This window comes from Polyodon spathula, chromosome 4, assembly GCF_017654505.1.
Source record: "Polyodon spathula isolate WHYD16114869_AA chromosome 4, ASM1765450v1, whole genome shotgun sequence".
NCBI classification, from domain to species: Eukaryota; Metazoa; Chordata; class Actinopteri; order Acipenseriformes; family Polyodontidae; genus Polyodon; species Polyodon spathula.
The window spans coordinates 9506683-9534176 of record NC_054537.1 but is presented as its reverse complement, the minus strand read 5'-3'; the positions used below and the strand labels follow the sequence as shown (position 1 = coordinate 9534176).

Genomic DNA, 27494 nt, shown 5'->3' with positions numbered 1-27494 from the left:
GATCCAATATTAACTACTATTGAATCTTGAAAATACTCAAATACATATTATTTTTACACATTCATTATCATGAAGTTTACTTTGAAAAAGATCTGTACAACTTCACGACTACATCATTATTTTGTACATTAACTGTATTTGGTTGTCAGTAATCAGGATGAGAGTGTACTTTTTTTAATAAACAATGTTTGTTTAATAAAGCTTCCTAATACCCTGGGTGTCACTATAAACTTAAGCACAGATATCTGCTTGTGAATAAGCCATACACACCATTTAATAAGGCTGGTTCTGATAAACATTTGCATCAAGGGTTTCATGAAGTTGGGTTGCACGCAATAAGTTATCCACTAGCCTAAGGTATTTTAAGATTTGCTAGCTAGTATAAGTGGGTGTAACTTCATGCTGCTATTGAATCTGTAATGTATGTGCCTGGATCCTGCTGCTTCTGTCTATCTTGTCTACCTGGATACTCTTGAAAATTAGTTTCTCCTGGTATGCCATTCAAAGACATACCAAACATAGAAAAAGAAAGCACAAGCTATACAGACGACAGATCCCAGCGAAGATTGCAGTTCAGGAAATAGTTTTGGAGAAAAAAGGGATTTTCGTTGAAATGTTATCAAACGAGGAAAGTCAAAAAGGTTAAACAAAGGGTGTGTTGCGTCTGAAAAGATTATTGTTGCTTTATTAAATATTTAAAGATTTTATGTTTTTGTTTTTTTAAGCCAACTACACCATGTGCAATTTTGAATCTAATTTGTGCGGCTGGGAACAGTTAAGCTCAGATAATGCGGACTGGATAAGACAAGAAGGGCAGCCATCTACCCAACCAGGGATTCCCCACACAGACCACACTACCAGTGCACACAACGGTTAGTAAACTCTACAGAGATGGTTTATTTATTTCAAGGAGTACCAAAGGTAAATTTATCTAAGTGTTTTTACTTTTATTTTTTGAAAGAAGCAAACTCAATTTTAATGTTAGAAAAAAATGTAAGTAAATGTACCAAATGACAGGAGGGGCCGTAAGAGACCTTGTATTTTATTAGTTGTTTGGTTCTAATATTGTTCTTGTTCTAATAGTAATTAATTAAGAACATTTAAATTATGCCCCTTGGGTTTAACATTTTGTTCCCATGTTCATTTTTTTTACTGCATTATTAAGTAAAAGTCTACCTGTTCTAAATAGAAATTATGTGTTATAGCATAGACAACAACAATCAAAATAAAATTGAGTACATGTGAACATGCAGGGGATTAATACTATGTGTACAGGCAGGAAACAATAAACATTAATAGTTTACTTGTCAGAAATGGTGCCCATGAGGGGCCTGATTTAATAAAGCATGGTGTTCTTTGTCAACTGCTTTCCAGTCTCAGCAATGAAAAGGATGACATATAATAATCAAGAGACAGACTTTAATTTAAATGGGAGAATAATTACTTTTTTTCTTTCCTTTTAGGCTCATTTCTCTATGTAACTGCAAACACACATTCTGACCTGGAGGTTTTAGCTCAGCTTGGTAGCCCTGTTATACAGAAACAATCCCTGGTGTCACCAATTTGCAAGGTAGATATTAGGATTTGACAAGAAAAAAAAAAATACATTTAAAACTGACAAACAGCAGTTACTTAAGCTTTTCATTTGAAGCCATCCAGGAAATAGTATGCTCATTCATTGACTTGTTAGCTCTAATAAAACCTCAGATGACACAAATCTCAAGTCATAAGCATGTCGGAATCTATTAGGACGAATAACCTTAGTATTAGAAATATTTTATTTATGTTTTCAATTACCTATTTTTTGGCAGGCTCCCTGACAGTGGGGAGGAATGAAGACACTTGTGTGTACGACTTATCTATTATGCCTGTGTAAAATAAATTTAAAAGGAAATGTGATTTGGTTGCTGCACAAGTTTACTGTGCATCTTTTGTTTTTGAAAAACAATCTACATAGCTGGATACAGCTGTCTTTGTTCAGACTAATAAAAACAAACACTGTGTGTTTATCAGGTGAGGTTTTGGTATCAGCTGTCTGAAGGAGCTAAACTGGTGATCTTCACAAGGACAGCACGGGGTGGTGATTTAAGAATGGCAGATTACATCATAAACCATACACCCAACATATGGGAAAAGGCTGAAATAACCATAGAACCAACTGCCATGGAAACACTGATTCCCTTTCAGGTAACTTAGAAGTTGGTGTTAGGTATTGACCATATGAGCAAGCAGAGCAATGAACACATACAAATTGTTTCCATGTTAATGATTTAAAGATTTAAAAAATACTTTTGTAGCCCAAGTGTGTTCAATGAGTTGCAGTGAAAGAACTGATTGCTGAGGCTTAAGGTCAGGAAAACAGCCAGCACCACTGATTACCTCTACCGAATGCCTACTTAAACAAGTCTTTGGAAATGTCAGTAGTAGGGCCTTCAGTCAGTCCCTCAAGGCACAACTTGATCTCCCTGTCTCATTCTGTCAAATTACCTCCTTTAGTCACTTTTTATGATGCTGGTGATCACAGGAAAGTGTTTATTAGTAAATTGGCCTTCCAGTCAAGACCAGTGGCTTCATCCAAGCTAACCTTTTCCCTGCCAAACCTGCTTGTCACCAAAGAGCTTGTGATAAGACAATCAATGTGCTGTTCAATGTATTTTTCACTATGCAAAACAAAGCATTTGGTTATCAGATCTCACATCTTGTGAAAGTGCTATTTATTTTCATCTTATTAAGATCAGTCATTTGCATATGACCTTTTTAGTTAGAAGTTTTATTTTATTTAATTGACTTACTGTACTGCTTTCTTAAAATATGAACACTTTCATCAACATTTGAAAACGTCTTTGATTTTTAAAGTACTAAATGTGTTTCATTCTTTTAAACAGATTATTCTTCAAGCCTCTGTTTCATTAGGCAATGCTTCTTTTGCGATAGATGACATAAGTATAACCCCAGCGTGCACTACTGCAGAAGTGTTGCTCCCTGAAACCACGACTGAACATAAAGGCAAGTGTGACCTACTCTTAGCTGAGAGTTTATAGTTTCCTGCACTGACATTATTAATTTATTATGCTGCATTTGCTTGCATAATGTCCAATAACATAACTTTTACTCAGTAAAGCCTCCTTTTCAAAAACAAAGTACATCTAAATCATAGTATGATCAGTTGTGTCTTCATTAGTACAAATGCTAGTTACACATAAGGCTAAAACTATGTAACCGTGTGTGACGGGGTACCCCTGCCCCTGTACGTATTTTGTGTTTTATGTGGGGTGTTATTGTTTATATGTATGCATATAGTGGTGCACGGAGTGTGGGTTATGTAGTACGGGTGATTTAAAATATATAGATCTATTTAGACACGGGGATTGCACAATCACTTCACGTACAGACTGTGCCGGGATTCAAGTGAATGATTAATTTGCAAGCAAGCCCTGGCACAGCTGTAGATAAAAGGAGCATGACTCTTTCACGCAGGGTTGGTGTGTTCAGAGGTGGAACGAGAGTCAGGAGGTAAAGACAGAGATTAAATAATAAGGAAACAGTTGCTGCGTGTGCTGGCTATACACCAGCACGATACTTGCTTGTTTTGTTCCGTGTCTGTTTGTCTGTCTGTTTTGGCCATCGTGCCGCTTTGTTTTGTTAAAACTGTTTATTTGTTTATTATTAAACGTGCAGCAGCACCTGTCACTCACCACACCTGGTCACACAGTGCAAATCAGTTTGATGTATTATATTAAACAGATGCATGCTTTGGTCTGAAATACAGTGATTTATTTACCATATTTGTTTCAAATACCAACTTATTGCTGGGCAGTACCTTCATGAATTGTAGTTATTTATATACCTGCATTGCCTGTTCAAAAAACTGCTTTCATATAGCTCAAAACAGGAAACCACTTTGCCAGATTCTGGTTACTTAGCTTTTCCTGCCTGTGCTTTTGTTGTCCACATAGATTTTCTCCTCTAGACAGAAGTCAGCATAGTGCTCCTAGTTTCAGTTTAAAGGAACAGAGGCAGAATGAATTGAAATATTTCCAAATAGACATTATTAAAGTATGAAACCACTTCTCTTTGACATTTTATTCAGAAGAACTGTATGTCAATCATTAGCTGGTTTTGTTCTAATGGAGATTCATCAGTAGTGGTGTTGAGATGATTTTGTTGCCAATGATTTATGTCCAAATATTACATTTTAAAATGCCACCATTTGTCAATACTAATTTCATTATTTTTTTATTAGTACTCGTTTTATGTACAACAAGCTTATCAAGTGATAGTAATTGTAATTAGACAGTAACTATACCTGTAACTGTGTAGTTACCACTTGTAACTGTTTTAATGGTTATGATGTTATGTGATTTCTGGTAATTATTGCCTGGTTAGCAATAATTACTGATAATGAATTGTAGTTTATTCTAATTAATGTCATGTTGGCTATGTAGTACTGCCAGAAGTAAACTTCCCACTGTTCTCCCTGCTGCTCCAGGACAGCTTCCAATACAGACTGTCATTCTGTTTTTCATCAGATTACGGCCAGATTGTGTTTCTCACAAAGAATTTACCAAACCAGATCGGCCTGGCAATTGACAACAGCGGCAAGGCTTTTACTGCAAATGTCACTGACAGCATCGCTTCAGTTTTTAACCTTTATTCTCCTGGTCTGTATCAGAATATCTCTGAGACCGTCTCCTTTAAATCAGCGCTGAATGAGTCTTACTATCTTCAGCATTCCAAGAATGAACTTGGTAGGGAAGTGGAATTATTTATCAAACAGATTCAATCTAGCAATAAAGATACAGCTCCAGCTTCATTCTGGTTGGCCAAAAACAAATGGTTTCCAGGGTTTGATGCTCTGGAAGCAGTAAGCCTTCCAGGTTATTACATTCGGCATGCTGGAGGCAGGGTCTCTGTGGCGATGGATGATGGAACTGCGACCTTTAAAGAAGATGCCAGCTGGAAACTAAGAGCAGGTTGATATCATTTCTATTGCTTGAATAACAGATTCTGATGTGTGCATTGTCTGTTTGTATTTAAATCCATGTGCGCACATGGATATAATTATCATACTGGCAAACAGATATGTATTTGGTGATATCAAAGCTTCCTGCACATTAGTCTTCAGTATTTTTTATTTTTTTGCATTTCAGTTAAGATTCAGTTTTATGAAGTGCTTCACCAGATTGTTTTTGTTCTTAGTGAATATTTCCACTACACCAGCACCCACACCTCAGTGCCCACCAACATCCTTTCCATGTGATACTGGGGAATGTATTCCTGCAAAGAAACGCTGTGATTTTACTGCAGACTGCCCCAGTGGAGATGATGAAGCTGATTGTGGTAAGCAACGGCCTAAGGTATTGCAGAGGGAAGTGAGATAAGGTAAAATTATTTATGAAAAAGTCTCGTGAATTTCACCTTAAGATAGAGTGTTTACAATTATTTTTCATGTCAAGGTCAATGCGACCAGGTTTAAAAACCTAACAGGTAATGATTTAGACAATGAGCTCGGGCTTCCAAGGGAAGAAAAGCCATTTTGTTGTGTGTATAACACACACAGCAAAATGATTTCATCACTGTTTACTGTGAACAACAAAAAAACAGCAGCTGAATATAAACTTGCTAGATAGTTCTTTATTACAAAGCAAGCTGAAAGACTGTTTAAATATGTTTCACAGAACAGTGCTCAAAATTGTGACCTGGATGAATTAATTGGTCATTTAGCAGATGCTTTTATCCAAAGCAGTTTACAGAGATTAGGGGGTGAACATTATAACTGCTGCTGCAGAGTCACTTACAATAGGGCATTGGTTTCACGTTTAATCTAAAGGACAGGATAGGACCATGACAAACAAAGCATCTCTTGATACAAAGAAAATAAGGCATAATTCTCGGCAATCATTTGCTTTACCGTTGTGTTTGCTTTTCTCAGCTGCTACATGTGATTTTGAAGCAGATGCGTGTGGCTGGTATGAGAATGTTCCAGGGGATGGGTTTGATTGGAGATGGAGCTCACAAAGCACTGTTCCTCCTGATTACCAGAGTCAGGCTCCTCCACAGGACCATAGCACAAATACAACAGAGGGTATGTGGGCCACAGCAGGAGAAAGCAAATACCTTGACATTAAAATTTGTACTTCAAGATGACATTTTATAAAATAACTTTTCTCCGACTGAAGACAATGACTTAAAGGCTTTTTTAAAATTAAAAATAAGGATGCATGAATTTGTTCTGACTGATTTTCCATGTTTTTATTTGTTATTGTTTGATAAATACATACAAAAACATAGATTTGTTTTAAATATCTTTTTAGGACATTTCATGTTTGCTCTGAAAAACAGCAGCCGCTTTTCTCAGATAGCTGAGCTGAGGAGTCCCAGGTTCAGCCAATCTGCATCAGGCTGTACAATGTCGTTTTGGTATTGTTACTGTATTTATTATTACTTTTTTTATTGCAGTAGTGATATACTTATTACTCCAAATTGTCATTAGCACATTTATTTTCAGTAAGAAAAACTGCATCCAATGAGACAACAAACAAAATAACCTAAACAGAAATAAAGAACTGAAACATTGATGTTTGGGGCTTGTAAGGAGTATTGGTTTGTTTCTTATTAATTTTAGAATTGGGTGGTATTCAGAAAAATGCAAACATGACAAATAGCTTTGACATTCTAGCATTTTGTTTGCAATTCTCAATTCAAAGTTTAATGTTACCTTGTACAGTGTAATACCAAAAGAATTTGAGTGTATATTAATTTATTTAATGGTCTTCCAGGCATTATAATTATGGCCGGGCTGTTGGAGCAGCTGACATGAATTTAGTAGAGGGTGAAAATTGCAGCACCACTGTCATATGGAGGACTTTATACGATCAAGGAGACCAGTGGTTGCAGGCAGTTGTACAGCTTGGTCGTCTTACGCAGCCTTTTCACTTCACCCTGACGAAAGTCAGCCTCGGCGTTTTTGATGGGGTGTCAGCACTGGATGACATCTATTTTGAAAACTGCTCCCTTCCCCCACCCGCGGCAAGCTGTGAAGGCAGAGACAAGTTCCACTGTCGAGATACAAAGGTCTGCATTGACCGTCTACTTGTGTGTGACCTCGTAGATGACTGTGGTGATGGATCTGATGAAGACCACTGCTGTAAGCGAATACTTTTATTCATCAATAGAAGTGACTGGGTATAATATAAACCCATTTTTGTTTCTGGGATTTTTGTCATCTTGTTGTATCAGGTGTATATCTGCTCAGCTACACTGGAACATTTGTAAAATAGAGCAAGGATCACTGAGGACACTTTAATTGGTTATGAAATGTATAAAATGATAGTGAAAAGTGGTTACAATATTACAAATTGATCTCTTTCTTGATTTTGTAGAGTAAATTAAAAGGTGTGTGTGGAAGGGTGGTGGGTAATTCACTGACACAGGAGACAGACAGGTGAATTTGGCAACACCGCACAGGTGCCCAGTTTTATTTCAGGGTGCTGTTTTTTCTTTAGTCCCGCAGATGGTGCTGTGGGTCCGTGGTCTGATTTACCAACGATGGTAAACAGAACCACGGGCATACCAAGCGATGGTACACAATACCGGCGCCCTTGCAGGTGCTTCGAAACAATAATTCAAAACAGAAGGCACAAAGAAACAGGGAAAATAAAACAGTAACAAACACTACAAAGAAAAGGTGCTGCACTTTGCAGCGATATCCCGATCGCCGCTGCCCGTGCGACCCGGATCACCGTCATACACTGCCGGCTCACTAGCCTGCTCCGATATACTAATCAGGGGTCTACCCAAGGGTTCCCCATCCTCAATGTCTCTCTCTGAACCTCCGTTTCTTTCTCTCCCAGTGGTTCTCGGTCGTTGACCAGCGCTTCCGCACTCTCGGCGCGTTTAACAAGGCAGAGAGTTAATTTATAGGGCTAACAATCTCCCAAGACGCGCCTCTCAGCCATTCAGAGAGGGGGAAAGTCCACACACCCACTTTCCCACCTCCCCGTGTCACTGCCATGACTCACAGGCGGTTGTTGGACGATTGCCGCCCTCTTCCTGCAGCCCGTAAACACGCCAGCAGAGTCAGCACAGATCTCTCCCTGTTACGGTGTGCTTCTCACTATTTGACATTCTTGTAACAAATCTTTCAAACTGTTTTAATTCCTTTGTTATAACAGTGATGGATCTGCAGTGCAGCTTTGAAAATGGGCTTTGTAGTTGGACACAGGATACTGCTGATAACTTTGACTGGGCTCGAATCCAGGGCCCCACTCCAACGTCAAAGACAGGGCCTTGGAAAGACCACACTCTGGGAACTGTGAATGGACACTACCTCTACATAGAGGCATCAGACTGGAATTTCCTAGACACAGCTGTGCTGCTCAGCCAAACCTTTGATTCAACCATATCAAATGAGGAGAAGCCATGCATCTTCCGCTTTTACTATCACATGTTTGGGCAGCATATTTATAAACTGTCTGTATACAAGAGATCTTCTACCGCAACCAAAGGAGAATTGCTCTGGGTCAAATATGGGGAACAAGGCAACATCTGGTTAAGAGAAACCCTGTACCTCACCAGCTACCAACCCTTCCAGGTAACACACTATTGTATTGTCATCTTTGTGCTTTGATGGAAAATATATCCTTGCTCTGCAATTAATTCAATTGAGATAAGATGCCAATTACTTTGGTGACAACAGGTAGTGTAGATAGTCAGGGCAGTGTGTTTGTTTACTTTGTGTGGAATTGCAGATTGGTTCAAGAGTCCACAGCTTCAGACATCAGAATATGTGAACCTGCCTGATGTATGCAATAAAGAATAGAGAAGAACAGTACCTAGCTATTTGTCTCTCATTAATTTACTAAAAATGATGTCTTACAGTGTGTTATCCTCAGACAGGCTTTCAGAAGTTAAAGGGAAGAGAGGCTGGTGATTTAGCTTGCTGTGCCACCTAGCTTACCTATATTAACCTTTGAAAGCTATGGCAATTCTATCCTTTTGAGGTCAGACTGACATGACTTGATTTCAGGGCTTGCAAATATTTACCTGAAGTATACAATATTTTACCTGTCTAAAACACTGAGGGTCTGAAGATTATTAAGGAAACAATGTTTTCCTTAATATGAAGTATACCCTACGATTATGTTTGAATGTAAAAAAAAGTTTTAAAATGACCTTGAAACCTCTTTAGAAATGTCCTCATAAGTGTAATTTAATGATCTCCTACCTAACAACTGTAAAATTACCAGTGATAACCACAACACTCTAGGCACTAGGATCAGCAATTATTTAATAAATACCGATGTATGGTTTTGGTATCACACAAAATTGTTTGACGGGTCTGCTGGCCCATCTAATTCAGATTCTTTAGAATAGGTGTGAAGAAATGTGCCATCCGAGAGATCTTCTTCTCCTTCTGTCATTCCATTCTGTAAAATAATCTTATTTCTTTCGGGTCAGTAAGCATTCTTGGTTATGCAAAGAGGTGCTCTCTGGTAATTTGTGTGCTTTGAATCTATAGTATACGGTAATCTAAATCTTAGCAACTGAAATGATGCACAGCATCATTGGCAGGGTTGAACCAGAATCTCCGCCTTTGATGCGCCGACAGCTGAGTTTGTTTACAGGGAATCGCAGCTGATGATTGGACGGATGTATTTCCTTGACTTTCTGCTTGGCTTATCCCTCTCGATAAAAGGGGACAGTTAACATACCTCAGGGCTGATACAAGGCCATGAATTATGGACCAAGTCTTTCAAGTGAGATGTTTTTGTAAGTGACTCTGCAGCTGATGCATAGTTCACACACCCTAGTCTTGTATCTTGTAAAGCACTTTGTGATGGTGGTCCACTGTGAAAGGCACTATATAAAAATAAAGATTATTATTATATTATTAACGAATTGTAAAAGCGGAAATCCTACGATCACTGTGTGTTTTATCTGGGATCAAAGCATGTGAAGAGAAAGCCAAAGCCCTGAGCACCGTGTGTGGAAACGGGGTCAGAGTTTTCATTATTATAAAGCAACAATCTTAAATCCCACCCAGTATAGGAGTGTGTGTTAGCCGGACATCCATTTATTACCAGAGTAGTGCTCGCTATATTCACGGCATCCTTTGTAGTTTTTCTTTTACCCTTTGTACATTTTGCACTGCCATTGCTGGTAACGTTACGCGGTTGTTTGTGTGTTTTGTGTAAATAAATCCTGTGCACCTAAACGACTTTGTCAACTCCATCTCCATGTCTCTATCCAGTCTGTTAGAGGATAATCCACACCCCATATCACAGCGTAAAAAAGTATCTCGGTTGGCTTGGGGCATGTTGGTTTCTGAACATTTTGGGCAATGTAGCATGGTTTCAGGTAGTTTTGATTGCCAAATCTCCCATCAGAAAACAAACAACCTAAATAAATATTGCTCTTGGGTTATACGTTGAGTTTTTGAATGCTTGTCTGAAGTATGACAAAGACTTTTATGCTAATTTGAAAATAATAACACAGTCAATTTAACATTCCTGCATAAAATCAATTGTCTAATGGCTTTGGCACTACAGGGAACACAGGACTTGTTTTAGTAATGCATCATTGCCTAGTTTGACTTACAATAAATTTAGCAAAGCAATAGTTCCCTTATCGATTATAATTATAATACATCTTCCTAAGCCATTTACCCTGCAGTAGTTCTGACATTAAAAAAAAAAAAAAAATGACCATCTACATTAATTTCTTTTTTTTACATTTATAATAATTCATTTTGCCTTTAGTTGTATATTCTCATATATTATGGTGCACTTTATTTAATATTTAACACTACAATATAGCTATTGCAAGGATATATTAAATTTACATTGCCTTTAGAGATAAGAAGATATATTACCGCATTGTTCCTGGTATAACAAAACACCAGCTACATTGAGACATGGTGCATGCAAGACACCTGACTGTTATTCATGAACTTGCCACACAATTCCTTCATTTTGTCAAAAATGTATTTATTGTTCAAACTGTATTTGAAGTACCAGTCCCTTCTTGTATGAATATGGAGACTATCTGTCTTTAGACTTCAGATATACAGTCATCGCTGCCCAGTTGTGATCTGGAGCCATTTTAATGTATTATTATTTTTGGTATACAACTAATAGATATTTTACTTATGTTATGAATACTCACAAAAAAATTAAATTAACATTTGATACAGATACTCGTACGATCCGATAACTTGGCAAACCCCTTGTACATTATGAAGACATTAAAATTCAAAATGGTTTGTTCTGTGACATTACTAAAATTCTGTCCCATTCGTTGGCTAGATAAGATCAGAGCATGAGTGAAGGTATCCCAAACCAGGTGACTATGTCAGACCAGTATGTATAAATGATGTGGTCTTGTGTGTTGCGTTATAGTGGTTTATGACAATTTTCTTACCACTGAATAGACTCAAATGTGCTTGCTGTTGTGTTGTATAATATACATATTACTTATCATTTGTAGATTGAATATTAGTATAATAGTATATTGAGTGTAATTCAAATATTTTGGCAAAAAGACCATGAAAAATGTGTGCCTTTGTTTTGTATCTCTTTTAGCTATCTGGGATGTATACCTGTTTGCTTTCTATTCTCAATAACTTCTGTATATTAGATCTTTGAATAGGATGTGATTGGTTTACATTCATTTGTATGCAGTGATGGTGTCAGTATCAGTAATTTGATGGCTGAAGCTGTAAGCAATTTCTATATCATTTGTATTTTCTAACAGATTTTGGTGGAAGGTACTGTGGGTGATGACTTTAATGGAGATATTGCAATTGACGATCTGTCCTTCATGGACTGTGTTCTCTATAATGGTGAGTGTATTTATTGTTCAATTTCAACTACTTTCATTGATATTTATTAACAGTTAAAGACGGTTAAGTTCTCTTTTCATTACCTCAGGATTGATCACTATCACTGAAACAGATAAATAAAAATTAAGAATGTTCTAACTGGATTTATTGTATACAGCAATCTAAAGTCACTCTTTAAGGGGTCATACTGGTGCCAATGCAGCATTCTTTTTAGTGTTGTTGTGTCGCTTCATTATATAGAGACAGGATTTACACATTCCATAAAGACAGGCACTGTTATTTTACTTTTAAATCACCTGAAACGGAAAAGCAGATTTAATTACAGTGATTTAGTGTTTAGTTCACTGAACAATAAATGCAAATCATTCGAGAGCACTTCAGTCCAAGTGTGTACCCTGACTGATTTAAACAGACCCCCCTTACTCTGCAAAAGTATAATTAAAGCAAACCTTGTTTTCCAAAACTCATTAAAATGGTTGCATTCAATGACAGGCAAAGGACAAAAGTCAAACTTGTAATGATTTGTGTGTGTGTGTGTTTGTAACTAGATTTGCTTGAAAATATTCGTTAAGGCACTTTTCTGGGCTCTGAATAAGTAGCAACTGTGGACCTGCAATGTTTAAAGGACAATAGCTAAATTGTAATTCAAATGAAAGTCTGTTTGTATCAATAGAATACAATAGGCTTGCATCAACATTTCTGGAATTAAAATAGTGTCAAGAGATGTTGTGTTACTCCTTAAAAAAGCTCAAGTGTACAGGTGATGTACAGTGATGTTCCTAATATTCGTATATACAAACAGCAACCCAGAAAAGTGATGTTTGCTTGCACTGCATAGTGGAGTTAGTTGCTGTAAATGTAATACATTAGTAATGTGGCAGGATGTAAGTAAAATGCAGTCATATTGTGAATGATGCACCACAAAATCAACCTTAAATCATAACAATACGAAATGCCATTTTATGACAAAGCTTTTGTGTTGTCTTTGCCCAGGTGAGTTACCACCAACAGCCCCAACAACACCTTCAGGAACCTCAAACCCTACCACTGCACACCCTCACAACTGCACGGTGAACCAGTTTGTGTGCAGAGCTACTGGCCACTGCATTGACCTCATGAACAGATGTGACTTTAAAGATGACTGCTCCGATAAATCAGATGAATTCACCTGCGGTGGGTAACATACAAAAAAAAAAAATCTTTATACTATAGTAGTCTCACTAATCTGAACCAGTTGGGCCCAGACCCTCTTCAGATTAGTGACTGATTTGACGTAATCTGTACTATACGAAAGTGCCATGTCTACATTTTGCTATATTATTTTGTTTTACACACTGCTTACAGAATTGGGACGTTTGGTTTCTACAGCTGCTATCTGCATGCATTTCATTTTGAAGCATTAGTTCTATTCTAGTTGAACATACTGATGCCTAAATCCTCATGTAAGCACCTATATAGAGCAGAGTAGGACTATAGTTGCGTGACAGTCTTATTTCTTATTACCATACACACAGCTACATATCCCCTTTATTAGCATTGCATAAAAATACACTTGCCAAAGGATGAGCTTCTCATATGAATGCAACATGCAAACCAAATACTGTATGTTCAAAAAACGGCAGCACTTTCACATTGTCATTGGAACAGCCAATGTGAGTTTACCCCTCAGGAATGTCTCAGGTCTGCCCTGGAATGACAGTCCTCTCGAGGGATGATGGAGGAATTCAGTGTCAACCTATCCATTTCTTGGCTTTTTTATTGGAGTCACTGGTTCAGGTACACAGTGTGAATTGTGCTGAATCCTGAGAAGTTCCTGTTGCTGGAGCAGTCTCATTCAGGGCTTAGAATCTCACATTCAAATGAATCGCATGGAAAGCTAATGTGTCACAAATCACAATCTGACTCATTTCAGTCATACTGTAGTTTAGGTGCTGTAATTCACTTCAAACAAGTATAGTTACTCTCGGTACAATAGCATTGCTAGAAAAGCATGAAAATACAATACAAATGGATGAATCATCACTGATACATTTGCTTTATATTTTGCAGATCAGACTACTTTTTGTATTTTATCTATCTATCTATCTATCTATCTATCTATCTATCTATCTATCTATCTATCTATCTATCTATCTATCTATCTATCTATCATTACATTTTATATACTGTAATACAAGACCATGCTGGCTGTAAACCCTATTGACAGAGTTATGGCAGGTGTTTTAAAATAGAAGTTGAAATGACCTCTGTGGCCTTAGACTGGCTGTCAAACATGTCTTCTATCTACTGTAAGTTCAGCTGGTAGATGAAACCTGCTTTCCTGCCACACTCACCCTGGTGTATGTTAAGCTGAGGGAATATGATGCTACTTTTTCAGGAACAGTGACTTGAAACCTGGTTCCGGGAGACCTAGTCTGAGGTAGCTTTGCTATATCAAACCCCTTGTGTGCCATGCAGTGGCCTGAAACCTAGTCGCCTGAAACCTAGTCTCCTGAAACTAAGTTCTAAGCCACAAAGTGGCTTTATGTTCCCTCAGCTTTAGATATAGACCATTAAAAACACCACATAAATGTGGCATTTCTTACATCCTTTGGGGGCAGAGTTTGCAGGGGGAAAGATTCATGGGTCTTCTTTGGTGTAACTGCTTGGAGAGAAGGCATGCTTGAGAGCCTTTTTATGCCACAGGGGTGCTCAAACATCTGGGTTTGTGACAACTGAGCTGATACACAGCTAAATAAGAAGTAGAATACATTAGATACGCTTACTGTGATAATTCACACCTGTATCAGGTTGCCCTTTTAAGTGGTTTATTTTTAGTTTTGTAGTGTTAGTTTGCTTTTACCGGCATAACTAACATGCATTACTAACATGCAGCAACAAGGAGTGTTAAGGGTGTCCTTACATTTTGTTAAACATTTTCCTTGCAGTACATCCAATGTGTGATTTTGAAGGAGGTAATATGTATGGCTGGTACCAAAATATAATGAAGATATCTTCAAATGTAGAATATGATTTTCATTGGTTAACTGGTCAAGGCTCTACCCTCCACCCTAGTGAAATGAACCACAGGCCCACCACTGACCATACTTTGTAAGTACCGTACTGTTCTGTTTTTTTGTTTGCTTCAAACTATTGTGAGGTGATATATAGACAATGTTACAAATGGCACTTTTCAGTATGTATTTAGTAAGTATTTCCACATGTTGTCAAAACAGTTTACATTGTACACTGCAAATAGCATCAATAAATTGATGGTTGCTTTGGTAGCGTCATCTTGAAATACAATTCAACTGTACAGAATTACAAACCAGACCTCAACACACAGATATGAGGCCGTCTGGTTATTTGAAGTGTCATTTATAATTTATCTCAGAAAATTTAAATGTCATTAGAGAAGGTCCATTTTCAATCATGCATTTAAAGTGATAACCGTCAAAACATTCTTGCTTCATCATTTGATTCCTGTGCATCGTAATGCATGTGTTGTGTGCACAGGATGAAATTAAATCCACTTGCCCATTCTTATACATACATTTTATGTGAATGAAGAAGCTCAGGAATGGTTCTGAATAAAGCACAAACACAGCAACCCTCTCATCACCAGTAAACTACTTAAAATATAAATGCTTCATCACAAGACTGTGAGTGCTGAGTTTGTAATCTGTCCAGTGTGTGCAGAAAACTGACCAAAAGCACTTGGTTTACAAATTTTGTTTGCTAGTTCTTTATTGTATTTCTTGATGTTTTTGCCAGTAGTGTCACAAATTATATATATTTATCATTTTTTATTTTTCTGATTCATTCTTCTTGATCTTCACTAATGAAGCTCTGACTATTGACCTTCCTATGAATAAATTAGTTTCAGCATGTACAGGGCTCGCATTTGACCCTGCCTTCCATTGAAAACCATCAGAAAACCTGTGATTCATCTGACCCTTGATGTTAGAGGATCAGTAATCCACAGCTGCAAGGGCTATCCGGGGAAAGGAGCACACATTTAGGATTAAGGCCCAGAAGTCAATCTACAATAAAAATTATTTGCATAACCACAGTGGTAATTAGAAAAAGACAGAAAGAACACTTATTTAAGTGGCATTGTAGTAACTTAACTGTTACATGTATTTATTTTCATTTTTTTCCAGAGGGACTCCTCAAGGCTGGTATATGTATGCTGACAGTTCAAATGGAGAATTTGGTCAAATTGCAGACCTCATGACACCAGTGATCTCTCAGACTGGGCCGCAGTGTAAACTAGTATTTTGGTACCATATGAATGGAGTCACAGTGGGGTCGTTACAGGTATTGATATGTAACAAAAATGCACAATATGCCATTTAATATATCATCTGTGCAAGATGTTGCAGAGTATACTCTTATTAATACAGAATTTACACATTGGGAAGTAGTCTTATTGCTTACGAAATTTTCACATATACTTTTATTGCTGGGGTTCCCGTGGTTATGACTAGAAAATGAGAATGTAACTGTGGTCTCAATATTGTTTTTGGAAAGAGTCGCAACAACTCGATTATTTATTTATTTATTTTTTATCCCTAATGAAAACATGAGATTTACAGAACAAACTCTTTCAGTACATTGTTAGATCAAACGTATATGCTCTAGTCAACAAATCCACTTCAGTGTTTTACTGACTTAAGCTTCACTCGGCGGGATGTGTCAGGATGAAATTTGGATCAAAGGTTAGAGAGAGAGAAGCTGACCTGGCATAGAGGTGAGCAGAGAGGGTGGGACACATATGCAGAGGAGGCAGAGGGAGAGCCGGAGGAGCAAAAGTAAGAAAGATGGAGTAACATAGTGATGGAGGAACTGCTTCTCTTCTTAAACCTTAAAAAGGCTACAGTAAGTCATACGTGTATTTGTATTTCAGGTATTCAGCAAATTTGGCAATGTAACTCATGAGGTTTGGTCTCAGAGTGGAAGCCAAGGTAACAAATGGAGACGAGGAGAAGTAATCCTTGGAATCCTCTACAATTTTGAGGTTCGGTTTCTAATTTTTTTCTTTGTCCGTCTGTCTGTCTGTATTGTGTAATATTCAGATTTGTACCCATAGCCATTATATTGCTGTACTTTTTACATTGTAATTACTTTTTACATTGTAAGAACATTATATGTTGTTTTATATATATATATATATATATATATATATATATATATATATATATATATATATATATATATATATATAGATATATATATATATATATATATACACACACACACACACACACACACACACACAATATATAATAAAAATTGCACACATAGATATATACAATATTGTGAAGCTAAAAAATACTTTATTGATATTTATGTAGATTATTTAAAACTATTTTATTTTTAGACAAGATAATACATATGTATGTTCATGCGTTCTTTAATTCATTACTACCCTCATTAGCATAATAGTCTGATTTAGGGGGTAACATGATCTGATAGCCTTAAGCCGCACCTCATGTGTAGGTTTTTTGCATATTGAATCCTCGTCATTAAAACATCTAGTGGGAAAAAAAATAATTAGAGCAGCACATCTGCCACCGCTCCAACAAATCAGACATGCCACAAAGCACACTTTTACTCTAGAGGCATTTAGTCATAAATGTGTAGTTTTAAGCAAGTTACCTTGTTTGAGTGACAGGTACGTGGTCTCTGTGTTGTGAAGAATCGCCCGAGCTGTATAATGAAGTGGAATTAGAAGTATTGTAGAGGTGTATTTGTTTTCTTCATTTCATAAACTGAACTTCATATAACGTCAGTGGTATAGTATTTTCTGCTAGATTTATAGAAGATGTTGTGACTTTCCCATGTGTGTACTTTTAAAATGCTGACATTAAACTGTTTTTCTGTTGCATTATTCATTCTTATAGTGTATTTGTAGAAATGTTATAAAAACAATAAATTGCTGCACAGATGAGTGTTGAACTGATTTATAATTTGAGTAATCTGTGGTCTCATCAAGAAATGTATTTTCACAATAAAACATCAGTTGCAGCAATCATTTCAGTTGTTTATTGAATTGTGTTTGTTTAACTCTGGCAGATTATCCTGAGGGCAAAGCGTGGTGTGAGTTACATCGGAGATGTAGTAGTGGATGACATTTATTTTGAAAACTGCGCCCCTTTGCTGATTCCAGACAGGCAGTGCACTGCTAATGAATTTGCATGTGCCAACAAATACTGTGTCCCGAAAGACAGTCTGTGTGACTTTAAAAATGACTGTGGTGATGCTTCTGACGAGAATCCATTTATTTGCAGTAAGTCAGATTTCATTTATGCTAGCTTTTTCCTGTTTTTGTTTGTTTTTTAGCTCTCCTGGTTCCTTTTTTATCAACCAGGTTTTCATTTTAGTGCATAATAGTCGAGGAAACCAGCTGAAGGCCTCCCAATATTTGTAAAATACCACTGAAATACACTGATATCACCAGCTATAATACAGTATTACCTTTAGCAACCTTAGCAGAACCATTAACCTGAGCAATGGCAACACATTTAGATTGTGAACGCGTATTGAACAAGTCACATATTGATACAGTAGCACACTATTGATACCACATGGAACCTCAAGGAATTTCCTTTTTTGTTTATAAATGTGATACCATTTATAACTAAGCAAAATACATGTTACCAGTGGTGTACCATTCACAAGTCATTCATACCATTGCGTCTACCTTTGTGCTGAGATACAGTCCCATAGCATTGCACTGCCACTTTGGGGTTCATTTTGTAAGAAGGGCCACTAGTCATCATTGTTTTTTTAGTTTTTTTTTTAAATGACAATATGAGTACTGTACTGTATTTCAATCTTCCATCTCTACAGGGACTAAGTACAATGAAGAATACATCAGACCAAAGCCTAAAAAACCAAAAGTCCAATATCTGCTACACTGCTGTGCTTTTCATAAACTAACTCCCTCTCCACCCTGCATGAGTCATTACAGATTCATTGAAATATTTACTACAAGCCAATGGCTGAAATGTAAGAGTGGTCTGGTAACTGTGCCTTCTCTGTTCTTGCATTGTCACCCAGTATATAAATAACAGTGTAACAATTACAACAATTTCAAAATATCACTATTTCCAATGGGGAAACGGGCAAATGTGTGTCTTTTCGTTCACATAAAGTCAGAAAAAAACAACATATGAATCCAAATTAACATGTATTTATACTAAAGTTACAAAAATGACTACAAAAGATTTAGAAGTGAGTAGTTTTTCGAGATTTACGATTATATTTTATTTATAGTATAATCGTAACTCTTGAAAAACTACTCACTTCTAAATCTTTTGTAGTCATTTTTGTATACTTTAGTATAAATACATGTTAATTTGGATTCATATGTTGTTTTTTTCTGACTTTATGTGAACGAAAAGACACACATTTGCCCGTTTCCCCATTGGAAATAGTGATATTTTGAAATTGTTGTAATTGTTACACTGTTATTTATATACTGGGTGACAATGCAAGAACAGAGAAGGCACAGTTACCAGACCACTCTTACATTTCAGCCATTGGCTTAGGAAATAACACTTACTACCCAGGAACAAAAATTGTGTTACATAGTGTAATAAAAACAAGACCAAAACCCCAAACCATTATAATAATTACCTTTTCAAGTAGAGAATCTACCTTGCTGAGTCAGACAATTTTCTGCAATTGTGATCACCTTTATGTTCGATATTGACAGTCTTTTCCTGCAAACAGTATTAAATATTGAAAAGGCAAGATGCCCATAATGAACTTGTCACTGGAGATGTGGCAAGGGTTAGACGGCGTCTTTTGGAACTAAAAGACACTTTATTGGGGATTATGTTTAGGATAGCATTTGCTCCTAGGTGACAGCTAAGACTGGACACTTTGATGTGAACAAGGGAAGTCAAGGACAAGTGTATATTTACTGACTGAAGTTATAGCTAAGTTTCCAGTTGCTAGGTTTATCTCTGTTACACACCTCTTGTAGCTTACAAGGAGTAAAACGTCCAGGTTTCTCCTACAGCTAGTTCTTCTTTTTCATGCTATTTTCAAATCCCTCTTGGGCTGGATAGCGGAACCTCCATGCTCTTTCTTAAAGCAGCACTACAGAAAAGAGACAAAATAAAGTAGAAACCTTTACTGGATTGAGGTGAGATTATCTGAGGGAGTTTAGACTAACCAAGTATCCAAAAGCTCTGCTAAAGCTGCTGTTGTGTAGTTTACCACATTAATGTGTGGATACGATTGGACCACTGTGTTTTATCTATTTCTAACACCTGGAATTATTTCCTACAGGAACCTTCGAGGGGCGCTGTGATTTTGAATTTGACTTTTGTTCTTGGCATCAGTGGCATACCGATGATTTTGACTGGCTTCTGAAAGCTGGAAGCACACTTACTACTGGAAGTGGGCCTCCCACAGACCATACATTAAGAGACACTTCGGGACATTATATCTACGTCAAGCCACAGGCTCCTGAGAACAAGGCTAGAATTTCAGGTCCAACTATCAGCAGGAACAGTAAAGAATGCAAGGTAACTATTTGGAATTCAAATAAAAAATAATAACAAAACACACTGCCCAGTCAACTACATGTGCAAACTTTGTATTGAGGAGGCATGTCTCTGCCAAACAACATGTTCCACAGGCAGATGTTTTGCGTTTAATATGTAGAGTTTTCCTGTTCCACAGACAGGTCTTTTGCATTCAATACATACAGTTTAATATATACAGTACCGTTTAATATGCACAGTTTTCCTGTTATAAGGTACATAATTTACTCAAATAAGGTAAACCCGGGACAGTAAATGACGTCAGGAAGGAAAAACGGTTGCTGTTTACTTTTATTCTTCTATGCTTTTGTTGGCACAGACATTGTACAGTTTAAACATATAATGCATACAATTTTAATTACATTTAGATATAAATTCATAAAATGGTACTACTTATTACATGTTTTGTAGAGATAATAAACTCCTGTTCTTTGACAGTTAAGCTTTCTTGTATTTATATTTAAGGTACTTATGTTGCACTTACAGCATTTTGAATTGTGTTTATTACCTTACTTCATTCATAAAGTACTGATTTCCATTGTCCTTTGGAGTCTTATATATATATATTTATATATATATATATACGATATACACACACACACACACAGGTGTTATAAGTGGAGTGCACCTGTGTGTGTGTGTGTGTGTGTGTGTGTGTGTATATATATATATATATATATATATATATATATATATATATATATGCTGGGACCACTACAGCCGTAGACCCTGTAACACCAATTGCTGGGACCACTACATGTCGGCATCCGGGACATTGTGTTTATCTAGTTTGTTATGTCTTGTTTAACGTTCTTTGTATTGTACAGGTACGGGGCATGTCTTTAGCGTGTGTACGGGTGTGCGTGTGTCCGGAGTGTGTGTGCGTGTAGTGGGCGGTTGCCCCGGAGACTGTAAGTAGGAGGGGTATAGCCATGAGCAGGAGAGCGCATGTGGACTTGAATGGAGAAGGAACTGAGAAGGACAGAGGGATAGGTGAAAGGAACACCTAACTGCGAAACAGTGAGATAACCCAGAGCGAGTCTGAAGAAGGAGTGTAGGAGAGCAGCTACCAAGATATACCATATATGCTATATATATATATATATATATATATATATATATATATATATATATATATATATATATATATATATATCAATATTTATAAAGGATGCACTTCAAATTCAGAAGATTGTCAGTAACATAGAAAGCCGGTAACAATTTGCCTTCTAGAATGATGGGAAGTACATTTCAAGGTACATAGAGCGCATGTGTCCCAGCACACAGGTAAATAATATAAAGATACTGGGAATAAGGTCTTGCTTTGGTTGAAAATAGACATTCAAATTAGCATTTTTTTCTGATTCTGTAGATCATTTTCTACCTCCACATGGCTGGAAATGGTATTGGAACACTGAATGTGTACCAGGTGACCAATTCAGATCAATACTTGTTACTTCTGAACTTAACTGGGGACCAGGGGAACTACTGGCAAAGAAGAGAGCTCTCACTGTATGCCAAGGAAGACTTTGTGGTGATGTTTGAAGGGCAGGCTGGGAAAGACGTGAAGCAACTTATATCTGTGGATGATATTCTTTTCACCAGAGAATGCCTGCTAGCTTCTTCATCTGGCCCAACAGAACCAACACCACTTCCTCCCTCAGGTACCTTTGTTATTTTTGTATGACATGCTGGATATAGTGATTGATGTTTTATTATAGCCTTAGCAGTGCTTGCTGACATTACTTATTGTCAGTTTGCCTTTGTAAATGACAATTTGCAGAATGTTAGATGAAAGCAAAGGCAGCAGTGGGTATGGTTTAATAGATCAATTAAAACGAAAAAAGGCACTTTACATAGCAATAAAAAAGGACCAAAAAGAAAGTACGCAGAAAGAGTACACAGAACTGCAAACGCAAGTCAAAAAGGAAGTTAGAAAGGCCAAGAGAGAAATAGAAATAAACATTGCTAAGGGAGCTAAAACCAATTCCAAAATGTTTTTCCAATATTACAACAGCAAGAGAACATTCAAAGAGGAGATTAAATGTTTAAGAGATACAAATGGCAAAATCGTAGAGGAAGAAAAAAAAATAGCAAATATGTTAAATGATTACTTTTCACAAGTTTTTACAAAGGAAGATACTGACAACATGCCCCACATGTCATCCAGTTCCTATCCAGTTTTAAATAACTTTAGCATAACTACGGCAGAAGTGTTAAAGGGACTAGGATCTCTTAAAATAAACAAATCCCCTGGGCCGGATGGGATCCTCCCAGTAGTACTCAAAGAAATGAAAGAAGTAATTTACAAACCGCTAACCAAGATCATGCAGCAGTCTCTTGACACAGGGGTGGTACCGACAGACTGGAAAATTGCAAACGTAATACCGATCCACAAAAAGGGAAACAAAACTGAACCAGGTAACTACAGACCAGTAAGCCTGACTTCTATTATATGCAAACTTATGGAAACTATAATAAGATCCAAAATGGAAAATTACCTATATGGTAACAGGGTACTGGGAGACAGTCAACATGGTTTTAGGAAAGGGAGATCGTGCCTAACTAACTTGCTTGATTTTTTTGAGGATGCAACATCGATAATGGATAATTGCAAAGCATATGACATGGTTTATTTAGATTTCCAGAAAGCTTTTGACAAAGTCCCGCACAAAAGATTAATTCTCAAACTGAACGCAGTTGGGATTCAAGGAAACACATGTACATGGATTAGGGAGTGGTTAACATGTAGAAAACAGAAAGTACTGATTAGAGGAAAAACCTCAGAATGGAGTGTGGTAACCAGCGGTGTACCACAGGGATCAGTATTAGGTCCTCTGCTATTCCTAATCTACATTAATGATTTAGATTCTGGTATAGTAAGCAAACTTGTTAAATTTGCAGACGACACAAAAGTAGGAGGAGTGGCAAACACTGTTGCAGCAGCAAAGGTCATTCAAAATGATCTAGACAAGATTCAGAACTGGGCAGACACATGGCAAATGACATTTAATAGAGAAAAGTGTAAGGTACTGCACGCAGGAAATAAAAATGTACATTATAAATATCATATGGGAGATATTGAAATTGGAGAAGGAATCTATGAAAAAGACCTAGGAGTTTTTGTTGACTCAGAAATGTCTTCATCTAGACAATGTGGGGAAGCTATAAAAAAGGCTAACAAGATGCTCGGATACATTGTGAAAAGTGTTGAATTTAAATCAAGGGAAGTAATGTTAAAACTGTACAATGCACTAGTAAGACCTCATCTTGAATATTGTGTGCAGTTCTGGTCACCTCGCTATAAAAAAGATATTGCTGCTCTAGAAAGAGTGCAAAGAAGAGCGACCAGAATTATTCCGGGCTTAAAAGGCATGTCATATGCAGACAGGCCTAAAGAATTGAATCTGTTCAGTCTTGAACAAAGAAGACTACGTGGCGACCTAATTCAAGCATTCAAAATTCTAAAAGGTATTGACAGTGTCGACCCAAGGGACTTTTTCAGCCTGAAAAAAGAAACAAGGACCAGGGGTCACAAATGGAGTTTAGAAAAAGGGGCATTCAGAACAGAAAATAGGAGACACTTTTTTACACAGAGAATTGTGAGGGTCTGGAATCAACTCCCCAGTAATGTTGTTGAAGCTGACACCCTGGGATCCTTCAAGAAGCTGCTTGATGAGATTTTGGGATCAATAAGCTACTAACAACCAAACGAGCAAGATGGGCCGAATGGCCTCCTCCTCGTTTGTAAACTTTCTTATGTTCTTATGTGCTACATTGTGTTCTATGCAAATTAGCCATGTGTTTTCTGAATGCTCTGTATTCCACAACAGGAGTTCAAGCACATGTGTGCAAAATATTAACATACCACTCTATCTATATATGTTTTTGCACTTAGTAGTTCTCATTATGGAAATACAACTGATAATAACTTTATACATTGAACCACAAGTATTTAAAAAACACATGCCATTGAGCCAGGTTTATACAGCTGTATTTTAGAAGCATGTACGTGTTAGAAAATGTAGGTGCAACAAAGAGTATGATTATGAGCTGAGCTGGATCCATTGTAGAAAGTGAAAAGTGATATTCAAGTCATAATAAAAAACAAGGGAGGAGACTGTTTGGCAATATTAGCTCAGCTCAGCTTTTAGTTATGGAGACAAATGAGTAATAAAAGATATAGGCTTAAAAAGCCATGACATCTTGTTTAGTTCCTCATTTTAACTGCAAATGGCAAATCTACAAAAGTACACGATTCACAGCAATGTAACAGTGGAACCATTGCTAGAAGTATTAGCTTTGGACAGGGTCTTCCTTCAGATGGAAACAACAAGAAGTTCCTTGAAAAGTTGCCAGAACAAATTACCTGTATTATGCTTTAATGGGGAACAGATTATTTTGAAGACTTGTCATAGGTAAATAGACACCCAATGTTAAAGGGCTGCTTAGTCAAAGCTGTTTAAAAATAGATATCAACCTATTTTTAGCTGAAAAGGTCACTATGTGTGATAGCTTTGAACTGCTGCCAAAAAAGGACTGATAACAGTGAAGTGTTGCTACATTAATACAGCACTATGAGACATGCCGACAGATCTACAGTCAATCAAAGCGATGATTTTTGTTGTTACATCTTGTATTTGCAACTGAATTTAACTGCAGCAGGGGACAGCACTGAGAGGCCTGTATGCAGTTTTATTTAACAAATTCTCATCTTCCATTACAATCACATAGCTCTGCTTTAATTCCAGTTAGATTGCATTAGTAGATTGTTTTATTCATCAATGTCAGGATTTTTCTGGACAAGAAATATAATAATATTCTATACATAAAGGAACATATAAAATATGTATGGAAAAGTAAGACTGCTTGCTACTGTTATTTAAATGTCCTTTCCTGGTTCCTTTTCCATTTTCAAAATAAATGCTTTTTTTATATTTTGATATGGAACATTTACCCCATTGCAAACAATTATAAATTGTATTAATTAGATGATATTGTGCATTTTAAAGCTACTAAAGCAAGACCTTTTTTTGCTGATTGGAAACAGTGCAGATGTAGCAGACACTTTCTTGCATTAAATTATTTTTAGCTTTGGTATTCCTCCAAGGTTGGATTTTAAATCTAACTGTTATATCTATATGTCTCTTTTTATTTTATGAAATTAACTTTCTTTATTTAGCTGTTGCTGGATCTAAGACCAAACACATGCTGTTGCTAGGAGTCAAGTGCAAGTAAAGGACATGTACTCTTAAAAGAAGTCAACACTCTTTTCTTATTTACAACCTCTTTCCTTGTAAAAAGATATATTGAGAGGTTTTATTTATTGTCTAGACTTTATAACTTTAATTGTCCCTTCAGATTTGTAGTTATTCAGCTCAACAGGACTTGGAAGACCCAGGAGAATTCTTTTTGTCTTTAAAAAGGGGAAAAAAAACTAAGTGTGTGGCCTCTTGCTGTGAATATTTTGTTTGGTTGGCAATCTGTTAGAGACTCAGACACAGGCGCTTATTGTACAGTCCCTGAAAATAAATGGATCAGACATGTGGAGCCAGTGTTATTAAACTAAATTATCTTAATGTGGTGCATATTTCCAAAAGGAGAAAAATGGTACTCTCTTCATCCAAATCATGTACAGCAGAGTTCTCCACTCTGGACAATAACAGGCCTTTTAGTGCCTATAAGCTATGAATTTTTGGAAGTTAGAATGGAAGGGATACAATAACTTGGCACTGGATATTAACTTGACGGCAGTATTTACATCATTTAATTATTTCTGGGTATAAAGCCCTTGAAATAAGCTTTAAAATGGTAATGAGTTTTTTTTTGTTTTTGTTTTGGTCATACCCCACAAACAACAAGTGAGGTTAAACAACATCAAAAAAGTTTCTTCTTTTTTTACCATCATCAGACATCTGGAATAGCACAATTTTCCCATCCACATGTTGTCTAATTACTTGCGCTGGTATGACCCATAACTTACCATCTTCACAGGAAACTTGCTGTCTTGGCTCATTACAGATCCCTATCCCCATTCTTGTTACCAAAAAGAAACATGAAGATATTCACAGGGAGGATTTTTCAACAGTTTAGATCTTTGGTAAAGCAACAGATTGGCACTGCTCCTGGTTTTACAAGCAACTCTTCTTCTTTTCTTCTGAAGAGATGCCATTTTTTTTGTCAGCTTCTGTTTACCACCATGTTGAGTTTGACATTGTATGAGGATCAGATATTGGTGGGCTAACTATATTGAATAGGAACATGGTACATTTGATATAGAGAACTGCCAATAGGTTTAGTGCTGGTGCCACATAATCTATCAGGTACTTTGTGGTCATGGTGATGCATCTGTGTCTGGGGGAATGAGCTCCCATAATTCCTAGGCTTGGTGTTAAAGACACCCTCTTAATAAGAATGCCAGCAATCCATTAAAAGCATTACAGGGCTTAGTGGACTTAAACTATTTCCTTATCTCTGATTATATCAAAATCCTATAAATAACTTTGTATTCTGGGTGCCAAGGTTCGTTGTAAACATTGTTAGTATTTTAGGGGTCTGTACTTTATATCTGTGGTACTGTACCCTGTATGGGACCGTACATTTCTCACAGAGGATCCATGGATTCAAACTTTAAAACATACTGAATGATTCATTAATGCCTAGGTCCCGTGTATATATCTGTTATGAGTCTTTTTGTGGAAGTATAGTCATTTAGAAGACAATCTCTGAGTTTCTCTGAGGAATTTTCTACAGCAGAAAAAGAAACACACCTATTAAAACTATTTAAACCCAGTGGTAATTGCATTAACATATAAATATTCTCCAGAACAATGACAATATTGTTATGCTCTGTCGTTTACACACCCCATAATCACCACAGTATGATAACAGCATGCCTATATGGAAACTATGGTGCCTACTCCACATTTCTGAGTATTGTGCAAAGCATTGAGCTTCCATCTATTAATGTAATGTGAATTAACTGGTGATGAGAACAGAACCAGTTTTAATGGATAACAATTTCACTGTTTTTTGGAACCTTGTTGCCACCTGTGGCAGAGCAGGGCTCTGCCCTTGGAAATACTGGCAGGGATGGAGTTAAATTCTCCTCC

At 36.9% G+C, this 27494-nt stretch overlaps 1 protein-coding gene across 1 annotated transcript in view; it reads left to right on the top strand.

Moving 5' to 3' along the window:
• Positions 1–27494, top strand: part of LOC121313754 (MAM and LDL-receptor class A domain-containing protein 1-like) — an 82596-nt gene that overhangs the window by 6697 nt on the left and 48405 nt on the right. Inside the window, exons 8-23 of the mRNA XM_041246558.1 lie at positions 726–872; positions 1464–1570; positions 2014–2187; positions 2886–3006; positions 5933–6085; positions 6315–6420; positions 6780–7147; positions 8175–8593; positions 11755–11842; positions 12836–13015; positions 14770–14932; positions 15985–16141; positions 16731–16841; positions 17900–18113; positions 20126–20364; positions 21755–22046. Of these exons, the coding sequence (XP_041102492.1) occupies positions 726–872; positions 1464–1570; positions 2014–2187; positions 2886–3006; positions 5933–6085; positions 6315–6420; positions 6780–7147; positions 8175–8593; positions 11755–11842; positions 12836–13015; positions 14770–14932; positions 15985–16141; positions 16731–16841; positions 17900–18113; positions 20126–20364; positions 21755–22046 (3039 nt within the window). The remainder of the gene's footprint in view (positions 1–725; positions 873–1463; positions 1571–2013; positions 2188–2885; positions 3007–5932; positions 6086–6314; positions 6421–6779; positions 7148–8174; positions 8594–11754; positions 11843–12835; positions 13016–14769; positions 14933–15984; positions 16142–16730; positions 16842–17899; positions 18114–20125; positions 20365–21754; positions 22047–27494) is intronic.